Source organism: Colobus angolensis, unplaced genomic scaffold (genome assembly GCF_000951035.1).
Source record: "Colobus angolensis palliatus isolate OR3802 unplaced genomic scaffold, Cang.pa_1.0 Scaffold189, whole genome shotgun sequence".
NCBI lineage: Eukaryota > Metazoa > Chordata > Mammalia > Primates > Cercopithecidae > Colobus > Colobus angolensis.
The window spans coordinates 1043721-1065037 of record NW_012115032.1 but is presented as its reverse complement, the minus strand read 5'-3'; the positions used below and the strand labels follow the sequence as shown (position 1 = coordinate 1065037).

At 38.5% G+C, this 21317-nt stretch overlaps 1 protein-coding gene across 1 annotated transcript in view; it reads left to right on the top strand.

Moving 5' to 3' along the window:
- Window positions 1-21317, top strand: part of STAP1 (signal transducing adaptor family member 1) — a 56654-nt gene that overhangs the window by 21409 nt on the left and 13928 nt on the right. Inside the window, exons 6-9 of the mRNA XM_011940288.1 lie at window positions 2384-2550; window positions 4960-5088; window positions 12464-12533; window positions 14842-14938. Of these exons, the coding sequence (XP_011795678.1) occupies window positions 2384-2550; window positions 4960-5088; window positions 12464-12533; window positions 14842-14938 (463 nt within the window). The remainder of the gene's footprint in view (window positions 1-2383; window positions 2551-4959; window positions 5089-12463; window positions 12534-14841; window positions 14939-21317) is intronic.

Here is a 21317-nt window from a genome sequence, read left to right as displayed (position 1 = left end):
CACCGTAACCTCCACCTCCTGAGTTCAAGCAATTCTCCTGCCTTAGCCTCCCGGGTAGCTAGGATTACAGGTACCTACCACCATGCCCGGCTAAGTTTTTTAAAAAATGTTTTTAGTAGAGATGGGGTTTCACCATGTTGGCCATGCTGGTCTCAAACACCTGACCTCAAGTGATCCTCCTGCCTCGGCCTCCCAAAGGGCTGGGATTACAGATGTGAGCCACCATGCCCAGCCTATGTGAATTTTTAAGAGAAGACAAGTTGCTTCAATTTTGTACTCTGTAAATACTGTTTTGTGTTATGATTCCAGATCATGGCATATGAACAATTTACAGTATGTTGTTATTAGGATAACTTTAGTAGAGAAGTGAGAGCAGCTCAGACTGTATGTAGTTGAAAGCATGGAGACATTGCTTTTGAATCAAATAAACCCCATTTTGGGTCCTGGTTCCATAACTTACTAGCTATGTGACTCTGGATTAGTTATTTAATCTTTCTGAGCTTGATTTTTTTTTCCATTTGTATTAGGTCATTCTTGCATTGTCATAAAGAAATACCTAAGACTGGGTAATTTATAAAGAAAAGAGGTTTAATTGGCTCATAGTTCTGCAGGCTGTACAGGAAGCATGGTGCCAGCATCTGCTCAGCTTCTGGGAAGGGCCTCAAGGAGCTTTTACTCATGGCACAAGGTGAAGGGGGAGCAGACATGTCACATGGCGAGAGTAGGAAAGACAGAGAGTGGGGAGGAGGTACTACACACTTTTAAATGACTAGATCTCACAATAATTCACCCACTAACATAAGAAAAGCACGAAGCCATGAGAGACTCATCCCCATGACCTAAACACCTCCCACCAGGCCCCACCTCCAACACTGGGGCTAATTCAATGTGAGCTCTGGTGGGAACACATATCCAAACTATATCACCATTTGTAAATTGGGGATAACAATACCTTTTTTTTTTTTTTTGAGATGGAGTCTTGCTCTGTCACCCAGGCTGGAGTACAGTGACTTGATCTCGGCTCACTGCAACCTCCGCCTCCCAGGTTCAAGCAGTCCTCCTGCCTCAGCCTCCCAAGTACCTGGGATTACAGGCACATGTCATCCAAAATTTTTGTATTTTTAGTAGAGACGGGTTTCACAATGTTGGCCAGCTGATCTTGAACTCTTGACCTCAAGTGATCCACCTGCCTTGCCCCCTCAAAGTGTTGGGATTACAGGCATGAGCCACTACGCCCTCCCGTGTAACAGTACTTTGTAGCATTTCTGTGAGGAGTTGCAATACAATATGTACAATGCTTGAGCTATAATAGTCAGTTAATAAAGATATGTGTTTCATTAGGTATTTTTCCCCATTATTTTATGTTTTCTGGTATATATGGAAATTGTTTTACTGGTTATTAGCTTAGTTATCTCAAAATGTCTCTAAGCCTTTTTTATTGTATATCCCTATTAGTAAATGTTTATGTAAATTTTATATGTACTTGTACACATATTAAAACATATATAATACAAATTAGTGAAATAGTAACTTAATAGAAAGTGAAGTTATAATGTTTTCTTCCCATACTCTAATGAACTTTCTTGTATACCTCCTGGAAAGCATGCACCCTTCTCTGAAGATAAAGGTGATAATCACATAAGGCTGCCTCCAAATACAGACTTGCTAGTGTCACATACAAAAAATATCCTACCATTCAAACTACACCTTTCAAGAGCACAGAGCTGGTCATAATGAGATCAAAATTGGAGGTATGAATATAAATCAGAAGGACATATATAGGTGAGTCAATATGAAATACATCTCTAGGAAAGGTAACAACCACCACAAAACCAACAAATAAGTAGAAATATCATAATTCTAACATGTTAATGAATGTTTGAAACACACCACAGACACAAAATAGAGTCCTCTGACTGCCGCTCTTCAGTCATCTAATGAACAGTTCCATTTGAATCCCATGTTGCCAAAGAGCTGGGGGAAATCATTTCAGATTACTTATGAGAGAGTAAGGTACCTTGAAGGTGTTCTGGAACTTCCCTGGCATTGATGAACTAGTGAGCTCAGAATGAAAAATATGAGCTTTGTTGTTACTTGAATTAGCTTTTAGTGCAAGGTGGGGTATTCTTAGCTTTGGGGCCAAACCAAAAGGAAGATTCCTTGGAAGAAGGGTAGGCACTCTGTGCAGGTTGTAGTTGGTGCAGAGGCAGTTCTGAGACACCCACCCTAGACTAAAATCCTCTGTTTCTTATTACCTTATTCCCTACTCACTCACCTCTGTCAGGTAACTGCAGTCCTGTAGGATCACAACAGGTTCATCTTTACTAAAGTTGTAAGTTGTTAAGCTGTTTTCTTGCCTGCCTACTCTTTTAATTGGTTTCAGCTGTCAGTTCCCCAAAATGTGTCACTCCTACCTGGGCAAGTAATTAAACTACATGAAGTCCTAGACAGAGAAAAGAAAAGGAGGATTGAGACAGAGCAGTGTACATCTGTGGAAAAAGAGAAGGAACCAACTGAAGATTATGTGGATGTACTGAACCCTATGCCAGCGTAAGTGCACAATGAACTGCAGTTTGTTCATTCAATTGTTAAAACTAATTTCTAATTATCAAGGAGAGTTAGCCACTTACTCTTGCTAAACCAGGGACAATATGCAGTTTTGAGGATAAACTGTATATCTCTGAGTACATGCCACATTTCCTCTTCTATGTCATGATGAACAAAATGCAGATTTGAACTAACCATCTTACCACACAGGAAATCCCCTCCACCCACATCTTTAGAACAAATAGATACTCTTTCCAGAGCTCACACCTAAATAAAAACTCCTATGAAGAAGGCAGGAAAAGATATTTTTTCACTATGCAAACTCTATGATTGACTGATTTTCTATGATAAAATTATACCAATAAATTTTCAATATCTAGAATGTTCTATTCAACTGACCAATTAGGGAGTAGTCATCGAGCTTGTACTTTGTCAAAGGCCTTGTATAAAATGTTTACGGTATTGGAAAAATAAAGAGGTGCAGAAAATGCTAAATTCACCAACGTCCTACATTTATTTTTTATATTATTGAAAAGATTCTGAGCTCTTTCCTCCAGGAATGTTGGTGGTGTTGTCAATAAAACTTGTCCTGGTACCCTGTTTGACATCAGGTTCTGTTGCATACTCTATCTGTGCTACAATCACTGAAACCTGACAACCATCATTTTTACCTGAAACCACCAGCAACTGATGGATTGATTAAAAGTCACACGGACTGCTAATTTTTCTCTTTTCTCAATAAAACAAGTAATATATGTTTATTACATATAAAAGATTAAAATCATTCCTTGTTCCACTGCTCAGAGATATTTGCTATTAACATTTTCGGGTTTTTTTTTTTTTTTTTTTTTGAGACAGCGTATCATTCTGTTATCCAGGCTGGAGTGCAGCAGCACGATCTCAGCTCACTGCAATCTCCACCTCTGGGTCTCAAACGATTCCCATGCCTTGGCCTCCTGAGTAGCTGGGACCACAGGCACCTGCCACTGCACCTGGCTAATTTTTGTATTTTTGTAGAGACAGGGTTTTGCCATGTTGCTCAGGCTGGTCTTGAACTCTTGAGCTCACGTGATCCACCCGTCTTGGCCTACCAAAGTCCTGGGATTACAGATGTGAGCCACCATGCCCAGCCTTCTACCAGATCTTTTCTATGAGTTTTTTTTTTTTTCTATGAATATAACTATATATTTTCTTGACTACGATGTACAGGTGGTCTGTATAAGTTGAACAATGGTTAAACGACTTTTTGACTTTAAGATGATGCAAATGCAATATGCATTCAGTATAAACTCTACTTTTCTAGTACCCATACACCATTCTGTTTTTCACTTTCAGTACAGTATTCAATAAATTGCATGAGACATTCAACATTTTATTTTATTTTATTTTATTTTATTTGAGGCGGAGTTTCACTCTGTCGCCCAGACTGGAGTGCAGTGGCCAGATCTCAGCTCACTGCAAGCTCCGCCTCCCGGGTTCACGCCATTCTCCTGCCTCAGCCTGCGAAGTAGCTGGGACTACAGGCGCCCGCCACCTCGCCCGGCTAGTTTTTGTATTTTTAGTAGAGACGGGGTTTCACCGTGTTAGCCAGGATGGTCTCGATCTCCTGACCTCGTGATCCGCCCGTCTCAGCCTCCCAAAGTGCTGGGATTACAGGCTTGAGCCACCGCGCCCGGCTCAACATTTTATTATAAATAAGCTTTGTGTTAGATGATTTTGCTCATCGATAGGCTAATGTAAGTGTTCTAAGCATTTTTAAGGTAGGCTAGGCTAAGCTATGATGTTCAGCAGGTTATGTGTATTAAATGCATTTTCAGCTTATGATATTTTCAACTTACAGTGGGTTTACCAGGATATAATCCTATCATAATTCAAGGAGCATGTGTATATTATAAAAATGAGAAGTGCTTTTTTTATTTTGCACATAAAAATAACAACAATGCCATAGAAAGACATATTACACCAAAAGAAATGAGTGCAAACATATGTAAATATCAGTTGTTTAAAATTTAGACCATACAAGAGAAACATTTACAGATGTTTTGTATCGCTGAAAGGAAACTCCCAATAAATACTTATCCAAGAACCTACTTATCAACTGAGACTGGGGATACATTGTTAATTCTTGTTGGTAATGATGATTATATACTGATCAGTAGATAACTTTTCAGGTTCTCTTTGTATAAAAAGGCTTTGGAAGAATTAAGGAAGGAAGACCTTAACGTTAGCATACACAGAGTGACACGGGCTTGTAATAATAGATCATTGTAATTACATAATTGGAATAATCAAATCAGAAGTTTTAAGAAAAGTTAACAACTGCAGCTCTCAAAGTTATTTTGGTAGTATTTTTTTCAAGTAATTATCTTTGTCAGTTAAAAAAAAATTCTGTTTTTTATCTTACCTCTGTAGATGTTTTTATACAGTGTCCCGGAAAGAGGCAACTGAGATGCTCCAGAAGAACCCTTCTTTGGGAAATATGATCCTGAGGCCTGGCAGTGACAGTAGAAACTACTCCATCACTATCCGGCAGGAGATAGAGTATGTTTAATTTTTTTTTTAATGTATGGAATTTTTAAAAGTATGGTATCACTTAATACAAGTCCAGATCAGCACCTGCTATGTGTTTTGTTGGGGCTAAAAATATGAACATAAGTGGCCAGGTACAGTGGCTCACGCCTGTAATCCCAGCACTTTGGGAGGCTGAGGCAGATGGATCACGAGGTCAGGAGATCGAGACCATCCTGGGTAACACAGTGAAACCCCATCTGTACTAAAAATAAAAAAAAGTAGCCAGACGTGGTGGCACGTGCCTGTAGTCCTAGCTACTCGGGAGGCTGAGGCAGAAGAATTGCTTAAACCCAGGAGGTGGAGGTTGGTGAACCGAGATCATGCCACTGAACTCTAGCCTGGGCAACAGAGCAAGACTCTGTCTCAAAAAAAAAAAAAAAAAACAAAAAAAGGAGGGAATGTCATAAAAGCAATGCTAAAGACTGAGCCAATGCTAACATTGGCAGGGAAGAAGAAAGAATAACACATTATTTTGGTCCTGGATATAGTTGTATTGTTCATTCATTCAATTCAACAAACATTTATTGAGCAGCTGCTATATGCCAAGCGATACTCTAGGCACTGAGAATACAGCAGTGAAAAAAACAAACATCTCTCTTTCAATTTGAGTTGTCTAGCAATAAAAATATAAAAAGGAATACATCCCTGGCTTCAATCTTCCATGAGTTTACAATTTTGTAAGGAGACATAAACACATAACTAAAAATATGTGGCAATAAGGTCCATAAAGTAAAATAAAGCAGGATGAGAGAGACGGGAACCCTCAGGGGTGATAAAGGGACCACATTTTTATGGTTGCGGTTGTTTTACTATAGAGTGGTCAAGGAAGACCTACTTTATTAACTGATTTAAGCAGAGAGCCGCAGGAAGTGAGAGAATAAATCTTACCTATATCTGGGCCAAAAGTGCTCCAAGCAGCAAGTGCATATGCTTTGAGACAGAAGAATGTTTGACTTGTTCAAGAAAAGAAAAAGGCTGCTGTGACTGCAATGAAATGACCACAGAGAAAAGTGGTAGGAGATTCCAGAGGTGGGGGTAGGGACACATCACTCAGAGCCCTACAGATCATTGTAGGGACAAGGGTTTTACTTTGAATGACATGAGAGGCCACTGAACTGTTGTCATAATCTGACTTATTTATAAAAAAGGGCCACTTAGGAGCCTCTTTGTCAAGGTTACTATTTTTTTTCTGGTAAAATGGTCTAACTTTGATAAAGTCAGTAACACTTAAATGCAAGTTATTTTTCTGTGTAGTTAGGGTACTTAGATCTTTTAATAGACTGCAGCTTTCAAAGTCTATGAGAACTTGCACTTCACTGGGGACTCTGGCTTAGTTAATACTTCCACAACTGATAATATAATTTAAATATCGAGGTTTTGTCCTACATGAAAATATTCAATAAGCTGGGCATGGTGGCTCACGCCTGTAATCCCAGCACTTTGGGAGGCCGAGGTGGGCAGCTCACAAGGTCAGGAGATTGAGTCCACCCTGGCTAACACGGTGAAACCCTGTCTCTACTAAAAATACAAAAAATTAGCCGGGTATGGTGGTGGGCGCCTGTAGTCCCAGCTACTTGGGAGGCTGAGGCAGGAGAATGGCATGAACCTGGGAGGCGGAGGTTGCAGTGAGTTGAAATTGCACCACTGCACTCCAATCTGGGTGACAGAGCAAGAGTCCATCTCAAAAAAAAAAAAAAAGAAAATATTCAATAAATGACTTTCTTTAATATACATGCATAAACAGAAATTTGACTTTTGAATTTGCTATTCCTTATGGGGATAATATTATTTTATTAAATTTTATACTGTAACATATCTATCAAGTAATCTATCTACTAATCCACCCCATAAATATCTATAATTCTAAATATGAAGACACGTATGGTGAATAACAACAGTTAAAAAGAAACAAGTTCCAGAGACAAATTTAAAACATGGCATTATGGCTACATTGCTAGTGTGAGCCACAGCCCAATAAGATTTATTCACTTGCCAGTAAACAGATCCTTGTCTTACACACTAGTCATGGGCACTTTAACAGATGGCAAGAATGTTAGATAGTAAATCAGATCATGGTTCTTTGTGTAAGGAAATGTGTGTGTGTATATCTCTGTGTGTATATTTCTACAATGAATGTCTGCCAACTTAAACTTGTGGTTTCATTATTTTTTGTTCATTATAAACTAACATTTTACATTAATGGATTTTCAACTCTATTGAAATATGGTAAAAAATAATAGATTTTTCAGTTACAACCTGATTTGATTTATAATTTACTTGACTATCTTGATACAAATCCAAAAGAAATCATTTTTCTTATTGTCATGATTGCCATTAAATATCAGTGAACTGAGAATGATTTGTAGGAGAAAAGTGGATTTTTCTCTTTAGTGTATCCTGGTCAAGAAGTTTGTCCTTTTTCAGGATTTAGGAAATTGTGTGTCACATAAACTACAGCATATCCTTAACCGTTTACTTCCACTTTTAAAAATGAGAGGATGTAACATTGAATTAAAAATTAAGAGATAGCAGATTTTTAATAGAAACATAATCTAACTGCTTAAAAGTAAAATTAGATCACCAAAGAGTGATTTTTTTCTTTTCCTTAATGTCATTCCTTTCTTGGTCAGATCGAGTGGTTGATCCATTTACACATGAACTCTGTCTTACTATTCTGCATGAAATGAACAAAATCTCAAGACCTGATAGCTCCTTAAAGACGGCATATTTCGGCCGGGCATGGTGGCTCACACCTGTAATCCCGGCACTTTGGGAGGCCGAGGCAGGCGGATCAAGAGGTCAGGAGTTTGAGACCAGCCTGACCAACATGGTGAAATCCTGTCTCTACTAAAACTACAGAAATCAGCTGGGCATGGTGGCACGTGCCTGTAATCCCAGCTACTCAGGAGGCTGAGGCAGGAGAATCGCTTGAACTTGGGAGGTGGAGGTTGCAGTGAGCTGAGATCTTGCCACTGCACTCCAGCCTGGGCAAGAGAGCAAGACTCTGTCTCAAAAACAAAACAAACAAACAAAAAAACTGCATATTTCTTGCACAATAGCAGCCTGATCCCTTTTAAGGTGGTCTAGATTAGTCCAACTCTTTCATTACATTTTCTATACAATTAACTACGAGAAATAACTGTTTTCTGCTACAGACGTGGTGTGTGACTAAACACAGTGATTTTCTGTACTTAGGATTTGAATATAGTGTCACAGTTTTTACTCACAATTATATTGTATTTAAGTTATATGTTAAGCTCATAAGAGAGTACGGAAAAGTTGCATAATTCTAAATGTAATAAGCTCACTTTCAGTTTGAATTCATACAGAAATTCATGCTTTTGTTAGCTGATGGTCATCAAAACTTACAACATTTTATAAAACTAATCACCTCCCCCTACAAAAGTTCCTATTTGGAAAGCAAGAAGTATGGTTAAACTAAAGCATTCTAACACTAGAGTCAGTATGCACTTATTTAGGCTTTGAGAAATAGTTTATACCTGGAAGTGGATAAGAAAAAATCAGCTGTATTGCACAAATTTTCCTTACATGCCAAATCCATCTATGATGTCAAAGTTTATTAAATGTATTCTCTAATGCCTCAAAACAGGTGTTTCAGAGTACCTGAATTTAATATCTTCCATGTAACAGGTCACTTAATTTTAAAGGATAACAGTTGTACAGAGTATTAGAATTTTAGCTTGTTATACGGTACAACTTAATGTAAAGAATTTGGTAGAAACCTCGGCTATTGGGAAGCACTAGTATTACTTACAAAACCAATTCATTCTCTTACAGGTTATGGGAGAAAGTTCAGTCATGCAAGTTAGATGACTGTGTCTGGTAAAACATTAGCTGAAAAGTACAAGTTGGTTTACAAAGCAGTACATGAAAATAAAATTATCTCCATCTGTTAACAGAGCAGCTGTGGGAGGGAAGACTTGTTCTCAGGAATAAACAAAAGCCATTCAATGCCAAATTACCAGATGACTCTTGTCTCAGTGTAGACTATCATCCACCTTTACCCAGGCCAGTGGTGCGTGAATTCATAAGACATAAAACTGTTCTTACAACAGAACTTCATGGCTTGGTTTGGTTTTCTTGAAAATGTTATGACTAGGTACCAAGCTAGTAGTATGGAAACTTTGGAAAGCCATTAGCTAACGAAGCAGTAGGAAACATTTACCCAAAACTTATTTATTTGCAAAAATTGAGGTCAGAAGCTAAGGACATTTAAGGGAACACCTTTTCTTAAAAAAAAAAAAAAAAAGGCCGGGCGCGGTGGCTCAAGCCTGTAATCCCAGCACTTTGGGAGGCCGAGACGGGCGGATCACGAGGTCAGGAGATCGGGACCATCCTGGCTAACACGGTGAAACCCCGTCTCTACTAAAAATACAAAAAAAACTAGCCGGGCGAGGTGGCAGGCGCCTGTAGTCCCAGCTACTCGGGAGGCTGAGGCAGGAGAATGGCATAAACCCAGGAGGCGGAGCTTGCAGTGAGCTGAGATCCGGCCACTGCACTCCAGCCTGGGCGACAGAGCGAGACTCCGTCTCAAAAAAAAAAAGACTTGCTACTTCTGTTTTGAGGTCAGCATAAGGAAACCTTAATATAGCAAATTCTATCAATCTTGTTTTTTTCATCTCTTTTATTTCTTTGGAAAAGCAGAACAAAACAGAATAAGAAAGGAAAGCACGATGTCTAAAAAGAAAGTCAAAACCTAAGCAACTTCAATGGAGTTTTTTTCCCACCTCTTTCTGTTCCAGAATTTCATTGTATTAGTCAAAAGTTCCAAGATGCCTTGTTGACCTTTGCCACTTTTCCTCCCACGGCTTTGCCATGGATGATGATGATGATAAGATGGCGGTTTCTTTTCTTTTTTTTTTTTTTTTGAGACGGGGCCACAGTCTGTCTCATAGGCTGGAGTGCAGTGGTGCCATCTCCGCTGACTGCAAGCTCCGCCTCCTGGGTTCACTCCATTCTCCTGCCTCCGCCTCCCGAGTAGCTGGGAGTACAGGCGCCCGCCATCACGCCCTGCTAATTGTTTGCATTTTTAGTAGAGACAGGGTTTCACCGTGTTAGCCAGGATGGTTGCGATCTCCTGACCTCGTGATCCACCCGCCTTGGTCTCCCAAAGTGCTGGAATTACAGGCGTGAACCACCGCGCCCGGCTGATATGATGGCTTTTAATAACAACAATCGTTGTTCTCCTTATAGCTTACCATTTGTGGGTCCTATGCTGAGTACTGACGGACATTTTCTTCAAGCAAAATAAAAACTTTGAGACAGACAATATTTTCCATGTTTTACAAATGAAGAGGATGAGACTCACAGAAACTACAACATTAAAACAATACATTTAAGAAGTAGTAAAAATGATTATAATTTACCGAGTGGTTAAATGTGCCAGACACTGTCCTAAGGGCTTTGCAAACATTAACTCACAGCAGCCCCGTGAGGCAAGGCACCATCTCCATTTTATAGACGAAGAAAATGGAGGATCAGAGAACCCACATGACAGAATCGGAATTTGAACCAAGTTTTCTATCAGTCTTCCAACGAACAGCAATCCCTTATTTAATGGGAATACAGGAATTCTAATTGAAATTGTAGAGTTTTCAAAAGTAACTGTCTGATTAAGAAGATCTTATTATGATGTGATAAAGATAAAGCCAGATACAACCACTCTGAAAGGGTACTATATAATAACCTTCTGTGTCCAAAAATGCTTCCTTTACCAACTTGCAACTGATTTCTGAAATTTCAGCATTAAGGAATGCTGAATGCCTTTTAGGAAGGGAAAGGGTTGGTTGGGTTTTATCCCATGTTTTGAAAGTAGGTTATTGGAATTTATGAGCTGTTTTCCATTGTGATATCCAATTGAGAGGTGATTTGGATATAATGGTGGATGAGAAGAGTCCCCTTAATAGAAGACTTCAGTTTCAGTCCTAACTGAAAATGAAAGAAGAGATTTTAAAAAAGGTAGAAAGACCCTGTGCCTAGCTTAACCTGATGAACACTTTTGTTTTAGACAGCTTCTATTGTACATAGGACAAATAATTAGTGTGTCATTCAAGTAAATGACAAAGTAATAAATGCTGTTAACCTGTCAACACTAGAAAAAGTTTTCATCCTAACATGCTTGTCATACAAATCAAGGGAATTCAAGACAAATATACTCTAGTTCAAAACTAACTGACAAGGATACTGACTTCTGATCTCAGTATAAATTTGCTTAGTTCTAGCAGATAACATTACGAGATGGGGGATCCTATTTTTTTTTTTTTTTTTTGAGACAGGGTCTCATTCTGTTGCCCAGGCTAGAGTGCAGTGGCGCAATCATAGCTCACTGCAGCCTCAACCTCCTGGGTGCAAGTGTTTTGCCCACCTAACACCTGAGTAGCTGGGACCACATATGCATGCCACCATGCCTGGCTAATTTTTTGATTTTTTTTTTTTTTAGAGATGGGGTCTCACTATGTTGCCCAGTCTTTTTCTAACTCCTGGGCTCAGTGATCCTCCTGCCTTGGCCTTTCAAAAGTGCTGGGATTACAGGCATGAGCCATCCCACTCATCCAGCTCCTAATATTTTAAAAACTCAACTTTTTACATACCTATTCTGTGCCTATGCTAGAATACAGAGATGCATAGGATATGCCTCTTGTTCATAAACATTTCAAAATCAGTAAAATACCCTGTATTTGAGTGGTAATAATTTTGAGTGCTATGTGACTATAGAAGAGGAAGACATTACAATTCATGTAATGTACTTACGTTATCATCTATATGTTCATATAGTGCCTAAGACCCAGTGTTTTCCGTATCTCTAAGTCAGCCCCAAAGTTAGTGGATATCCAGGGTGGTATATGAGCTAACATGAATAACAGCTATTGATGGCTTTCTGGTTGGATTGGTGATAACGTAGAGCAGAAAGCAATGTACTTTTAATAATTCTACTTCTCTCTTAATATAGAGAATATATATTTGATTTTATATATCTACATAGAATTTTATTATGTTTTTTACTTTCTAGGTTACTGGCATTAAAAAAATTATTTCTGCCTGAAAGATTTTTAATTCTTGATTTCTTTTTTCCCTGTTTATTCTTTCTAATTTACTCACTCAGTGACTCAGATTACCTATATCCCTAGTGAGTAGCCCCCATAAAAAGACACTCTGCAAACCAGGTTAACAGAAAAACAAAAACCACCAAGGATTTTTTTTTTTTTGGCCAAACTACAGTCATGACAACATAGGTTGATTATACAGGTGATATTTTATATTTACTTTAGTTTGCATTTACCCAACTGTATAATAAAATGGAGACTAACCATTTGTTTCATTGTAGCATGCCAAGAATCAAGCACTACAAAGTGATGAGTGTAGGACAAAACTACACTATTGAACTGGAAAAACCTGTAAGTAGCTATTTTTGTTGTTGTTGATGAACTTCCTCCCGATTCCTTATAGCCTCCTAGTGCTGGCAAAAAGCAGCCAAGTTAAGGAGCCCTGAATGTGGCAGATATACAAGGTGAAAGTGAGATTCAGGAACAGGTGGGTGAGGCAGAGTAAAAGGTAATTTGCTTCTAAAAATTCTTTCCACTTTTCTTTCTCTGTAAGTCTCTCAAGGTTTGCAGGGAAAGAAAAGTGGAAAGAATTCAGGGAAAGAAAGATATTTTTGTTAAACATTTGCCAATTATACATCTTCAAATATGTTTATTTCTAATGGGAAGAAATCTATAAATGCCTAATCCTCTAATACCTGTAATGCTGAAGTTCAGAAATTCTCTCTTAATAGCAACATAGTAGTGAAGAAAAGATTTCTATTTGTCTTCAGCTTTTCTCCCACCCTAGCTGACTTATCATGGGGCTAATGATATAGCTAAGCACTTGACATATATCATCCAATGTAACTGTTATTGTTACCCTGAGGTAGATATTGTTATGCCTTTTATACAGGTGAGATAATTGGTGTTTACACTGTTCTGAAACAATGAGAATGTGGTGATGTGGCCTACATTCCAGGATGCTGAAAAAGAGAATATAGCTCTGTGATTTTAGGCTGCAGTAGTGGGAAGATTGAGTCAGGAAAGATGTCTCCGGATATCACTTAAATAGAACTGGTGGGTCTTGAAGATATTTATATTTACCTAGTTCCTCTGCTTCTCCAGGCCCATTGTGTTGATCAAATAGAAAAAGGAACAGTGTGGTTGAATTTCTTATATTTTGGTCATAATTCTTAGAGAGTAAGGTAGCTGCTGATTCATAGAGCACACTTCCATCGTTGCCATAAGTGCCTCCCAAAGCTTCTCAGTTATCAGATCCATTCCTGACTAGACTTTTAAAATAAAATTCAATAAAGAAAGCAGATAACTAGATTGCTAAAGGATAATCCAAATAACTAAGTGACTACAAGCAATGGACAAGGAAGAATAATGTGACATCTTTGTAACTGGGTGAACTGGGGCTCATTTTTGTCATTAGCTCATACAGTCTATAGTGTAAGGAAAACTAATAGCCTGGATTATTCTTTCATTTTTCACCATCCCCAACCCCTCAACCCCTCAATGCGGTTGTATTTTTGTGACTTTTTTTTTTCTTTTTTTTAGAGACAGGAGTTTTGCTATGTTGCCCAGGCTTGAGCACAGTGGCTGTTCACAGGCGCAATCATAGTGCCAGCCTGAAACTCCTGGGCTCCTATTTCAGCCTCCCGAGTAGCAGGAACTACAGGTGCATGCTACTGCACCTGGCTCAGGAATTCTTTTTCCTCTTCAAGGTTATCTGGCATATTCTGGTATATTTATTCTGACTTCACTTGTATAAAAATATTAGTTTGGGGTAGAGACATATTTTATCTACTCCTAGACCAGCAAATTATCCTGTTACAATAAAATACTAAAATGCTTACATTCTCTGGTTTTAAAGGTTATTTGCTTTAAAGCAGAAGAAACCAACTACAGCTAACTTAAGAAAAAATAAATTTATTATAAGAATACAGAATGACTGGAAGGGTAGCAAACCTTCAGGGACTAGGAAGCAGTTACTTGTGCTAAGAACTATCTGATTAGGAAACTGGGTATCCTTCTTTGTTCTTCAAGTTCAAATTTCAGAAAGAAAGCATTTTCTGGCCTAACTTGAGTCACATTCTTTTGCTCACACCATTTTTTAAGGGACAGGGTCTTACCCTGTCACTCAGGCTGGGGTACAGTAGGACTATCATAACTCATGCAGCCTCAAACTCCTGGACTCAAGGAATCCTCCTGCCTCAGCCTCCTGAGCAGCTGGCGCTACAGGTGTGAGCTACCACACCTAGCTAATTTTTTCAATTTTTGTAGAGACAGGATCTCACTACGTTGCTCAGGCTGGTCTGAAACTCCTGGTCTCAAGTGATCCTCCCACCTGGACTTCCCAAAGTGCTGGGATTACAGGTGTGAGCCATCACACTTGGCTTACATTCTTATGCTTTAATTGAGGGAGAACAAGCCACCTGACTATTGTCTACCAGATTGTGTTCAATGGAAAAGGTGGTAATTCCTCAACAGGGAATGGACACATAGTCAATTAAAAAGGAGAAATAAGACACAGGGATAGGTAAAACTATGGTCATGCAGTATGCCATTGAAGTGAAGTAATGACAGTAATCTCCATTAGATTCCAATTGAGCCTTCTCTTACTCTACCTTTATCCATGTGACGCTGAGTTTTCTCTCACTTTCTATTAATATAGGTAACACTCCCAAACCTTTTCAGCGTCATTGATTATTTTGTGAAGGAGACTCGAGGAAATTTAAGACCATTTATATGTTCAACGGATGAAAACACTGGTATGTTTTTCACTTCATTGCTATGTGAAGGGAAACAAAACAAAACAAAACTCCCAAAACTCTGCATATGATTTATAGTACCAGCCAGGCAGGAACTGTAGTTCAGTCTTTAAATTTATCCATTTGGAAATCATTTTGTCACTCAGTCTGTAAAAATAGGAAAGTACCAATATGTATTATGAACAGAGTATGGGTGCATTCTAGGGAATGGAAAACCCTGAGGAAAGTATTATTACTATTAATTTCATTCTATCATTCTACTCGGCTTTATCTAACAAATTCAGAAGTAAGAGAAAACCATAATCATACAAGTTAATGGAAACCAAATGGAATTTAAAGGGATAGTCGTCAACAATGTTAGATGCGTAATACAGGATAAAATGAATGAAGATTAAGAAGAGACGATGGGAACTGGTGATTAGCCAATACATGACTTGAGAGAGAGAAGTTTTATTCCACTATGAAGACAGAAGTCAGATTGCAGAATAACAAGGAATGAGTGGGTGGTGAGGAATTACAGATAAAGATTGTAGCTACGACAAACTACATAATTTGCCAGCCCCTTGTTCGTAAATTAAGAATTTCAAAAACAGTTATAGCAAACAGTTTACACACCCCTGAAACTGGCTCTCTTTGCAGTCCAATTTCTGGCAGAGCAAGCCAGGCTGAATGTAATAGTAGTCTCTCTCTATCTTATGCAACAGTTCCTGGTACACATGGTCACTGGCAAACTGTAAGCGGGAGAGAGAAAGTATCTCCAGCTTGTTTGGATTTTAGTTATCAAAACAAGTCCCTTTTTTGACAGATTATGGGGGAAAGCAACCTTATTTGGCTACCGGCATCAGGGGCATATCTGGATAGTCTTATTAATTAAAAGGATAGCAAGTTTAAAAGTCCAAGTTCTTAAAACATGATTATGAATCTTGTGATGCCAAATAATAACAGTAACCAAAACCACAGAATCTCAGGATTTGAAGGAACTTTAGAAAATTATAGTATATGTTTAGAACTCACCTGCACATTCAGTACAGGAAATATCTCTAAGATATGATCCCTTCAGCTTGTTTGTAAATTGTGAATGTAAGAGGCCTTAAATTTGATTTTTGAAGCAGCACAGTTCATTTCTGGACAGTCCTCAGAGAATTCTTCCTTGATATTGAATCTGAAGCATTCCTTCAACTTCTACATATTAATCCAATTGCTGGCTTTGAAACATTATGATTTAAAAGCCTGTTAAATATTTAAAAATGTCTACAATGTTTCCCCTCAGTTTTTTACTCTGTCATCTAAATTATTGGTTCCTGAATTTCTCTCTCTCTCATCTTTGATGTTCTTTTTACATTGTCTAATTTTTAAACTTGTCACTTAAAATATAACCCTACTGAATAATAGGGTTGAGCATCTTTTTATGTGTTATTTGCCATTATATATTTTATTTGGGAAAGTATCTGTTTGAATCTTTTGCCCATATTTTTATTGGGTTGTTTTTTCTTTCATACTTGTTTTGAGAGCTCTTAACCGATACAAGCTTTTTTTTTTTTTTTTTTTTTTTGGTATGATTGAGAAGTATTTTCTCAGTCTGTGATTTGTCTTTTCATTCTTTTAACAGTGTCTTTGGGAGAGCAGAAGTTTTAAATTTTGCTTCTGTAGATTGTACTTTGGTGTTATACCTGAGAACTCTGCCTAACCTAAAATCACAAAGACTATTTTCCTGTTTTCTTTTAGAAGTGTTGTAAATTTATGTTTCATATTTAGATCTATGATACATTTTGGATTTTTAAATTGGGAGGGACGGGTCAAGATTCATTTAGTTGCATTTAGATGTGTAATTGTTTCAGCCCCAATTGTTTAAAAAGATTATCCCACTGAACAGGGCAGCCCATACCTATAATCCCAGCACTTTGAGAGGACAAGGCAGGAGGATCACTTTGAGAGCATCGTGGGCAACACAGGGAGACTTCATCTCTTTAAAAAAAACAAAAACAAACAAAAACAAAAACAAAAAAAAAACATGCTGGGTATGGTAGCCCATGCCTGTAGTCCTAGCTACTTGGGAGGGTGAGGCAGCCAGAAGTTCAAGGTTGCAGTGCGCTGACTGTGCCAATGCACAATTTGAAAGGGCAAGAGTAAGACCCTTTCTCTAAAAAGCAAAAATAAAAATAAATTCTTCTCCACTGAATTGTCTTCGCAACATCTGTAAAAATCTATTGACCATTTTTGTGTGGATTAATTTCCAATGATATATGTTCCTACCATTTTGCAACACTTACTATAACTTCATAGTAATTCTTGAAATCAGGAGGATTACTTTGTTCTTTGCTCTTTTCCAAAATTGTTTGGACTAGTCTAGTTTCTTTGCCTTTCATTATAAATTTTAGAATCAGCTTGTTGCTATCCAGAGAACAATCCTTCTGAGACTTTGACTGGATTATGTCGAATCTATTGATCAGTTCAGGAAGAACTGACATCATAATACTGAGTCTTCCAGTCGAGGAATGCAATATATTGGTATATTTGGGCTATCTTTGATTTCTTTCATAGAGCTTTGTTTCAGCATACAGCATCAGCACATATTTTGTTTGATTTATAGGTATTTAAATTTTTGTTGCTGGTAAATGATATTCTGTAAAATTTGAATTCCATTGTTCATTGGTAGTGATATGGTTTGGCTGTTTTCCCACCTGAATCTCATCTCAAATTGTAATCCCCAAATGTTGAGGTAGGGACCTGGTAGGAGGTGACTGGATCATGGAGTTGGTTTGCCCCCATGTTGTTCTCCTGATAGTGAGGGAGTTCTCATGAGATCTGATGGTTTAAAAGTGGCCATTTCTCCTGTGCTCTCTCTTTCCTGCCACCCTGTGAAGATGTGTCTTGCTTCCCCTTCACCTTCTGTCATGATTGTAAGTTTCCTGAGGCTTCTGTAGCCATGCACAATTGTGATTCAGTTAAACCTCTTTCTTTGATAAATTACCTAGTCTCAGGTAGTATCTTTATAGCAGTGTGAAAACAGACGAATACGAGAATTGGTATTGGCAGAGTCGGGTCCTGCTAAAAAGTGACTTTGGAACTGGGTAACAGGCAGAGGATGGAACAGGTTGTAGGGCTCAGAAGAAGAGAGAAAGATGTGGGTAAGTTTGGAAGTTTCTAGAGACTTATTGAATAGTTTTGACCAAAATGCTGATAGTGATAAGGACAATGAAGTCCAGGCTGAGGTGGTCTCAGACACAGATGAGGAACTTGTTGGGAACTGAAGTAAGAGTCATTCATGCTACGCTTTAGCAAAGAGACTTGTGACATTTTGCCCCTACCCTAGAGATCCATGGAACTTTGAACTTGAGAGAGATAATTTAGGGCATCTGACATAAGAAATTTCTAAGCAGCAAAGTGTTCAAGATGTGTCCTGGCTTTTTCTAAAAGCATACAGTCATATGCATTCACAATGAGATGGTTTGAAATTGGAACTTATGTGTAAAAAGGAAGCAGACCATAGAGGTTTGGAAAATCTGCAGCCTGACCATGTGGTAGAAAAGAAAACCCATTTTCTGGGACAATTTCAAGCTGGCTGCAGAAATTTGCATAAGAGATGAGAAGCCAAATGTTAGTCACCAAGACAATGGGGAAAATGTCTCCAGGGCATGTCACAGATTTTCAAGGCAGCCCCTCTTATCACAGGTCTGGAGGTCTAGAAGCAAAAAATGGTTTCACGGGCTGGACCTAGGGCCCCACTGCTCTGTGCAGCCTCAAGACATGGCACATGTCCCAGCTGTGCCAGCTCCAGCCGTGGCTAAAAGGGGTTGAGGTACAGCTCAGGTTGGTGCTTCAGAAGGTGCAAGCCCCAAGCCTTGGTGACTTCCATGAGGTGTTGGGCCTGCAGGTGTGCAGAAGACAAGAATTGAGGTTTGGGAACCTCTGCCTAGATTTTAGAGGATGTATGAAAATGCCTGGATGTCCAGCCAGAAGTCTACTCTAGGGATGTAACCCTAATGGAGAATCTCAACCAGGGCAGTGTAGAGGGGAAATGTAGTTAGAGCCCCCACACAGAGTTCCCACTGCCTAGTGAAGCTGGGAGAAGAGAACCACTGTCCTCTAGAACCCAGAATGGTAGATCCTCCCACAGCTTGCACCATGTGTCTGGAAATGCCACAAGCACTTAATGCCAGCTCATAAAAGCAGCCACGGGGGCTGTACCCTGCAGAGCCACAGGGATGGAGCTGTCCATGGCCCTGGGAACCCATCCCTTGCATCTGCATGCCCTGGATGTGAGACATGGAGTCATAAAAGATTATTTTGGAGCTTTAAGATTTAATAACTGCCCTGTTGGCTTTCAAACGTGCATGGATCCTGTAGCCCCTTCATTTTGGCCAATTTCTCCCATTTTGAATGGCTATATTTACCCAATGCCTGTATCCTCACTGTATCTTGGAAGTAACTAACTTGTCTTTGATTTTACAGGCTCACAGGCAGAAGGGACTTGCCTTGTCTCATATGAGACTTTGCACTTGGAGTTTTGGGTTAATGCTGAAATGAGTTGACTTTGAGGAACTGTTGGCAAGATGTGATAGGTTTTGAAATGTGTAACAGACTTGAGATTTGGGAGGGGCCAGGAATGGAGTGTTATGGTTTTGCTCTGTATCCTCACCCAAATCTCAGCTCAAACTGTAATTCCCAGGTGTTGAGGGAGGGATCTAGTGAGAGGTGATTGGATCATGTAGACAGTTTCTCCCATGCTGTTCTCATGATAATGAGTTCTCACAAGATCTGATGGTTTAAAAGTGGCAGTTTCCCTTGCACTCTCTTTTTCTTTTGGCTATTGTGAATAGTGTTGTTATAAACACAGGAGTGTAAACATCTCTTTAGTACACCGATTTCCTTTCTTTGGGGTATATACCTAGCAATGAGATTGCTGGGTCATATGGTAGTTCTATTTTTCTTTTTTTGAGGAGCCTTCATACTGTTCTCTGTAGTTACTCTACTAATTTACATTCCCACTAACAGTGTATGAAGGTTTCCTTTTCTCTACATCCTTGCCAGCTTGATTATTGCCTGTCTTTTGAATATAAGCCATTTTAAATGGGGTGAGATATCACATTGTAGTTTTGATTTGCATTTCTCTGATGATCAATGATGTTGCACACATTTTCATATACCTGTTTGCCATTTGTGTGTCTTCTTTTGAGCAATGTCTATTTGTATGTCTTCTTCTGAGCATTGCTTTTTGAGCAATGTCCGATATTTTGCCCATTTTTAGTTGTTTTATTAGATATACTTCCTATTGAGTTATTGAACTCCTTATATATTCTGTCTATTAATTCCTTGTCAGATGTGTAGTTTGCAAATATTTTCTCCCATTCTGTGGGTTGTCTCTTCACTTTAATGATTGTCTCCTTTGCTATGCAGAAGCTTTTTAACTTAATGTGATCCCATTTGTTTATTTTTGCTTTGGTTGCCTGTGCTTGTGGTGGCTTATACTCAAAACATTTCTGTCTAGAGCAACATCCTGGAGAGTTTTCCCAATGTTTTCTTAGACTAGTTCCATAGTTTCATAGTTTCAGGTAATGAAGGGATGTTGAATTTTATCAAATGCTTTTTCAGAATTAATTAAAATGATATAATTTTTGTTCTTCACTCTGTTGATACAATGTATTACATCGATTGATTTACATATATTGAGTCATCCTTGAATCCCAGGGATGATAAATTCCACCTGATCATGTTGGATAATCTTTTTAATATGTTGTTGAATTTAGTTTACTAGTATTTTGTTGAGGAATTTTACATCAATGTTCATCAGAGATACTGGCCTATAGTTTTTAAAAATGTGTCTTTGTCTAGTTTTGTTATCAAGGTAATACTAGCACTGCAGAATGACTTTGGAAGTATTCCCTCCTCCAGTTTTTGAATCATCTTAGTAGGATTGGTATTAGTCCTTCTTTAAACATTTGATGGAATTCAGCAGTGAAGCCATTGGGTCCCAGGCTCTTTGCTGGGAGACTTTTTATAATGGCTTTGAACTCATTATTTATTATTGGCCTATTCAGGTTTTGGATTTTTCATGGTTTCATCTTGGTAGGTTGTATGTGTCTAGAAATTTACCTATTTCTTCTCAATTTTCAAATTTATTGGCACATAGTTGCTCATAGTAGTCTCTAATTATCCTTTTAATTTCTGTGGTTCAGTTGTAATGTCTCCTTCTTCATCTCTGATAGTATATATTTGGGTCTTCTTTTTTTTTATTTTATTATTTTTTCTTATATACTTTAAGCTCTAGGGTACATGTGCATAACATGCAGGTTTGTTACATATGTATACTTGTGCCATGTTGGTGTGCTGCACCCATCAACTCGTGAGCACCCATCAACTCGTCATTTACATCAGGTAT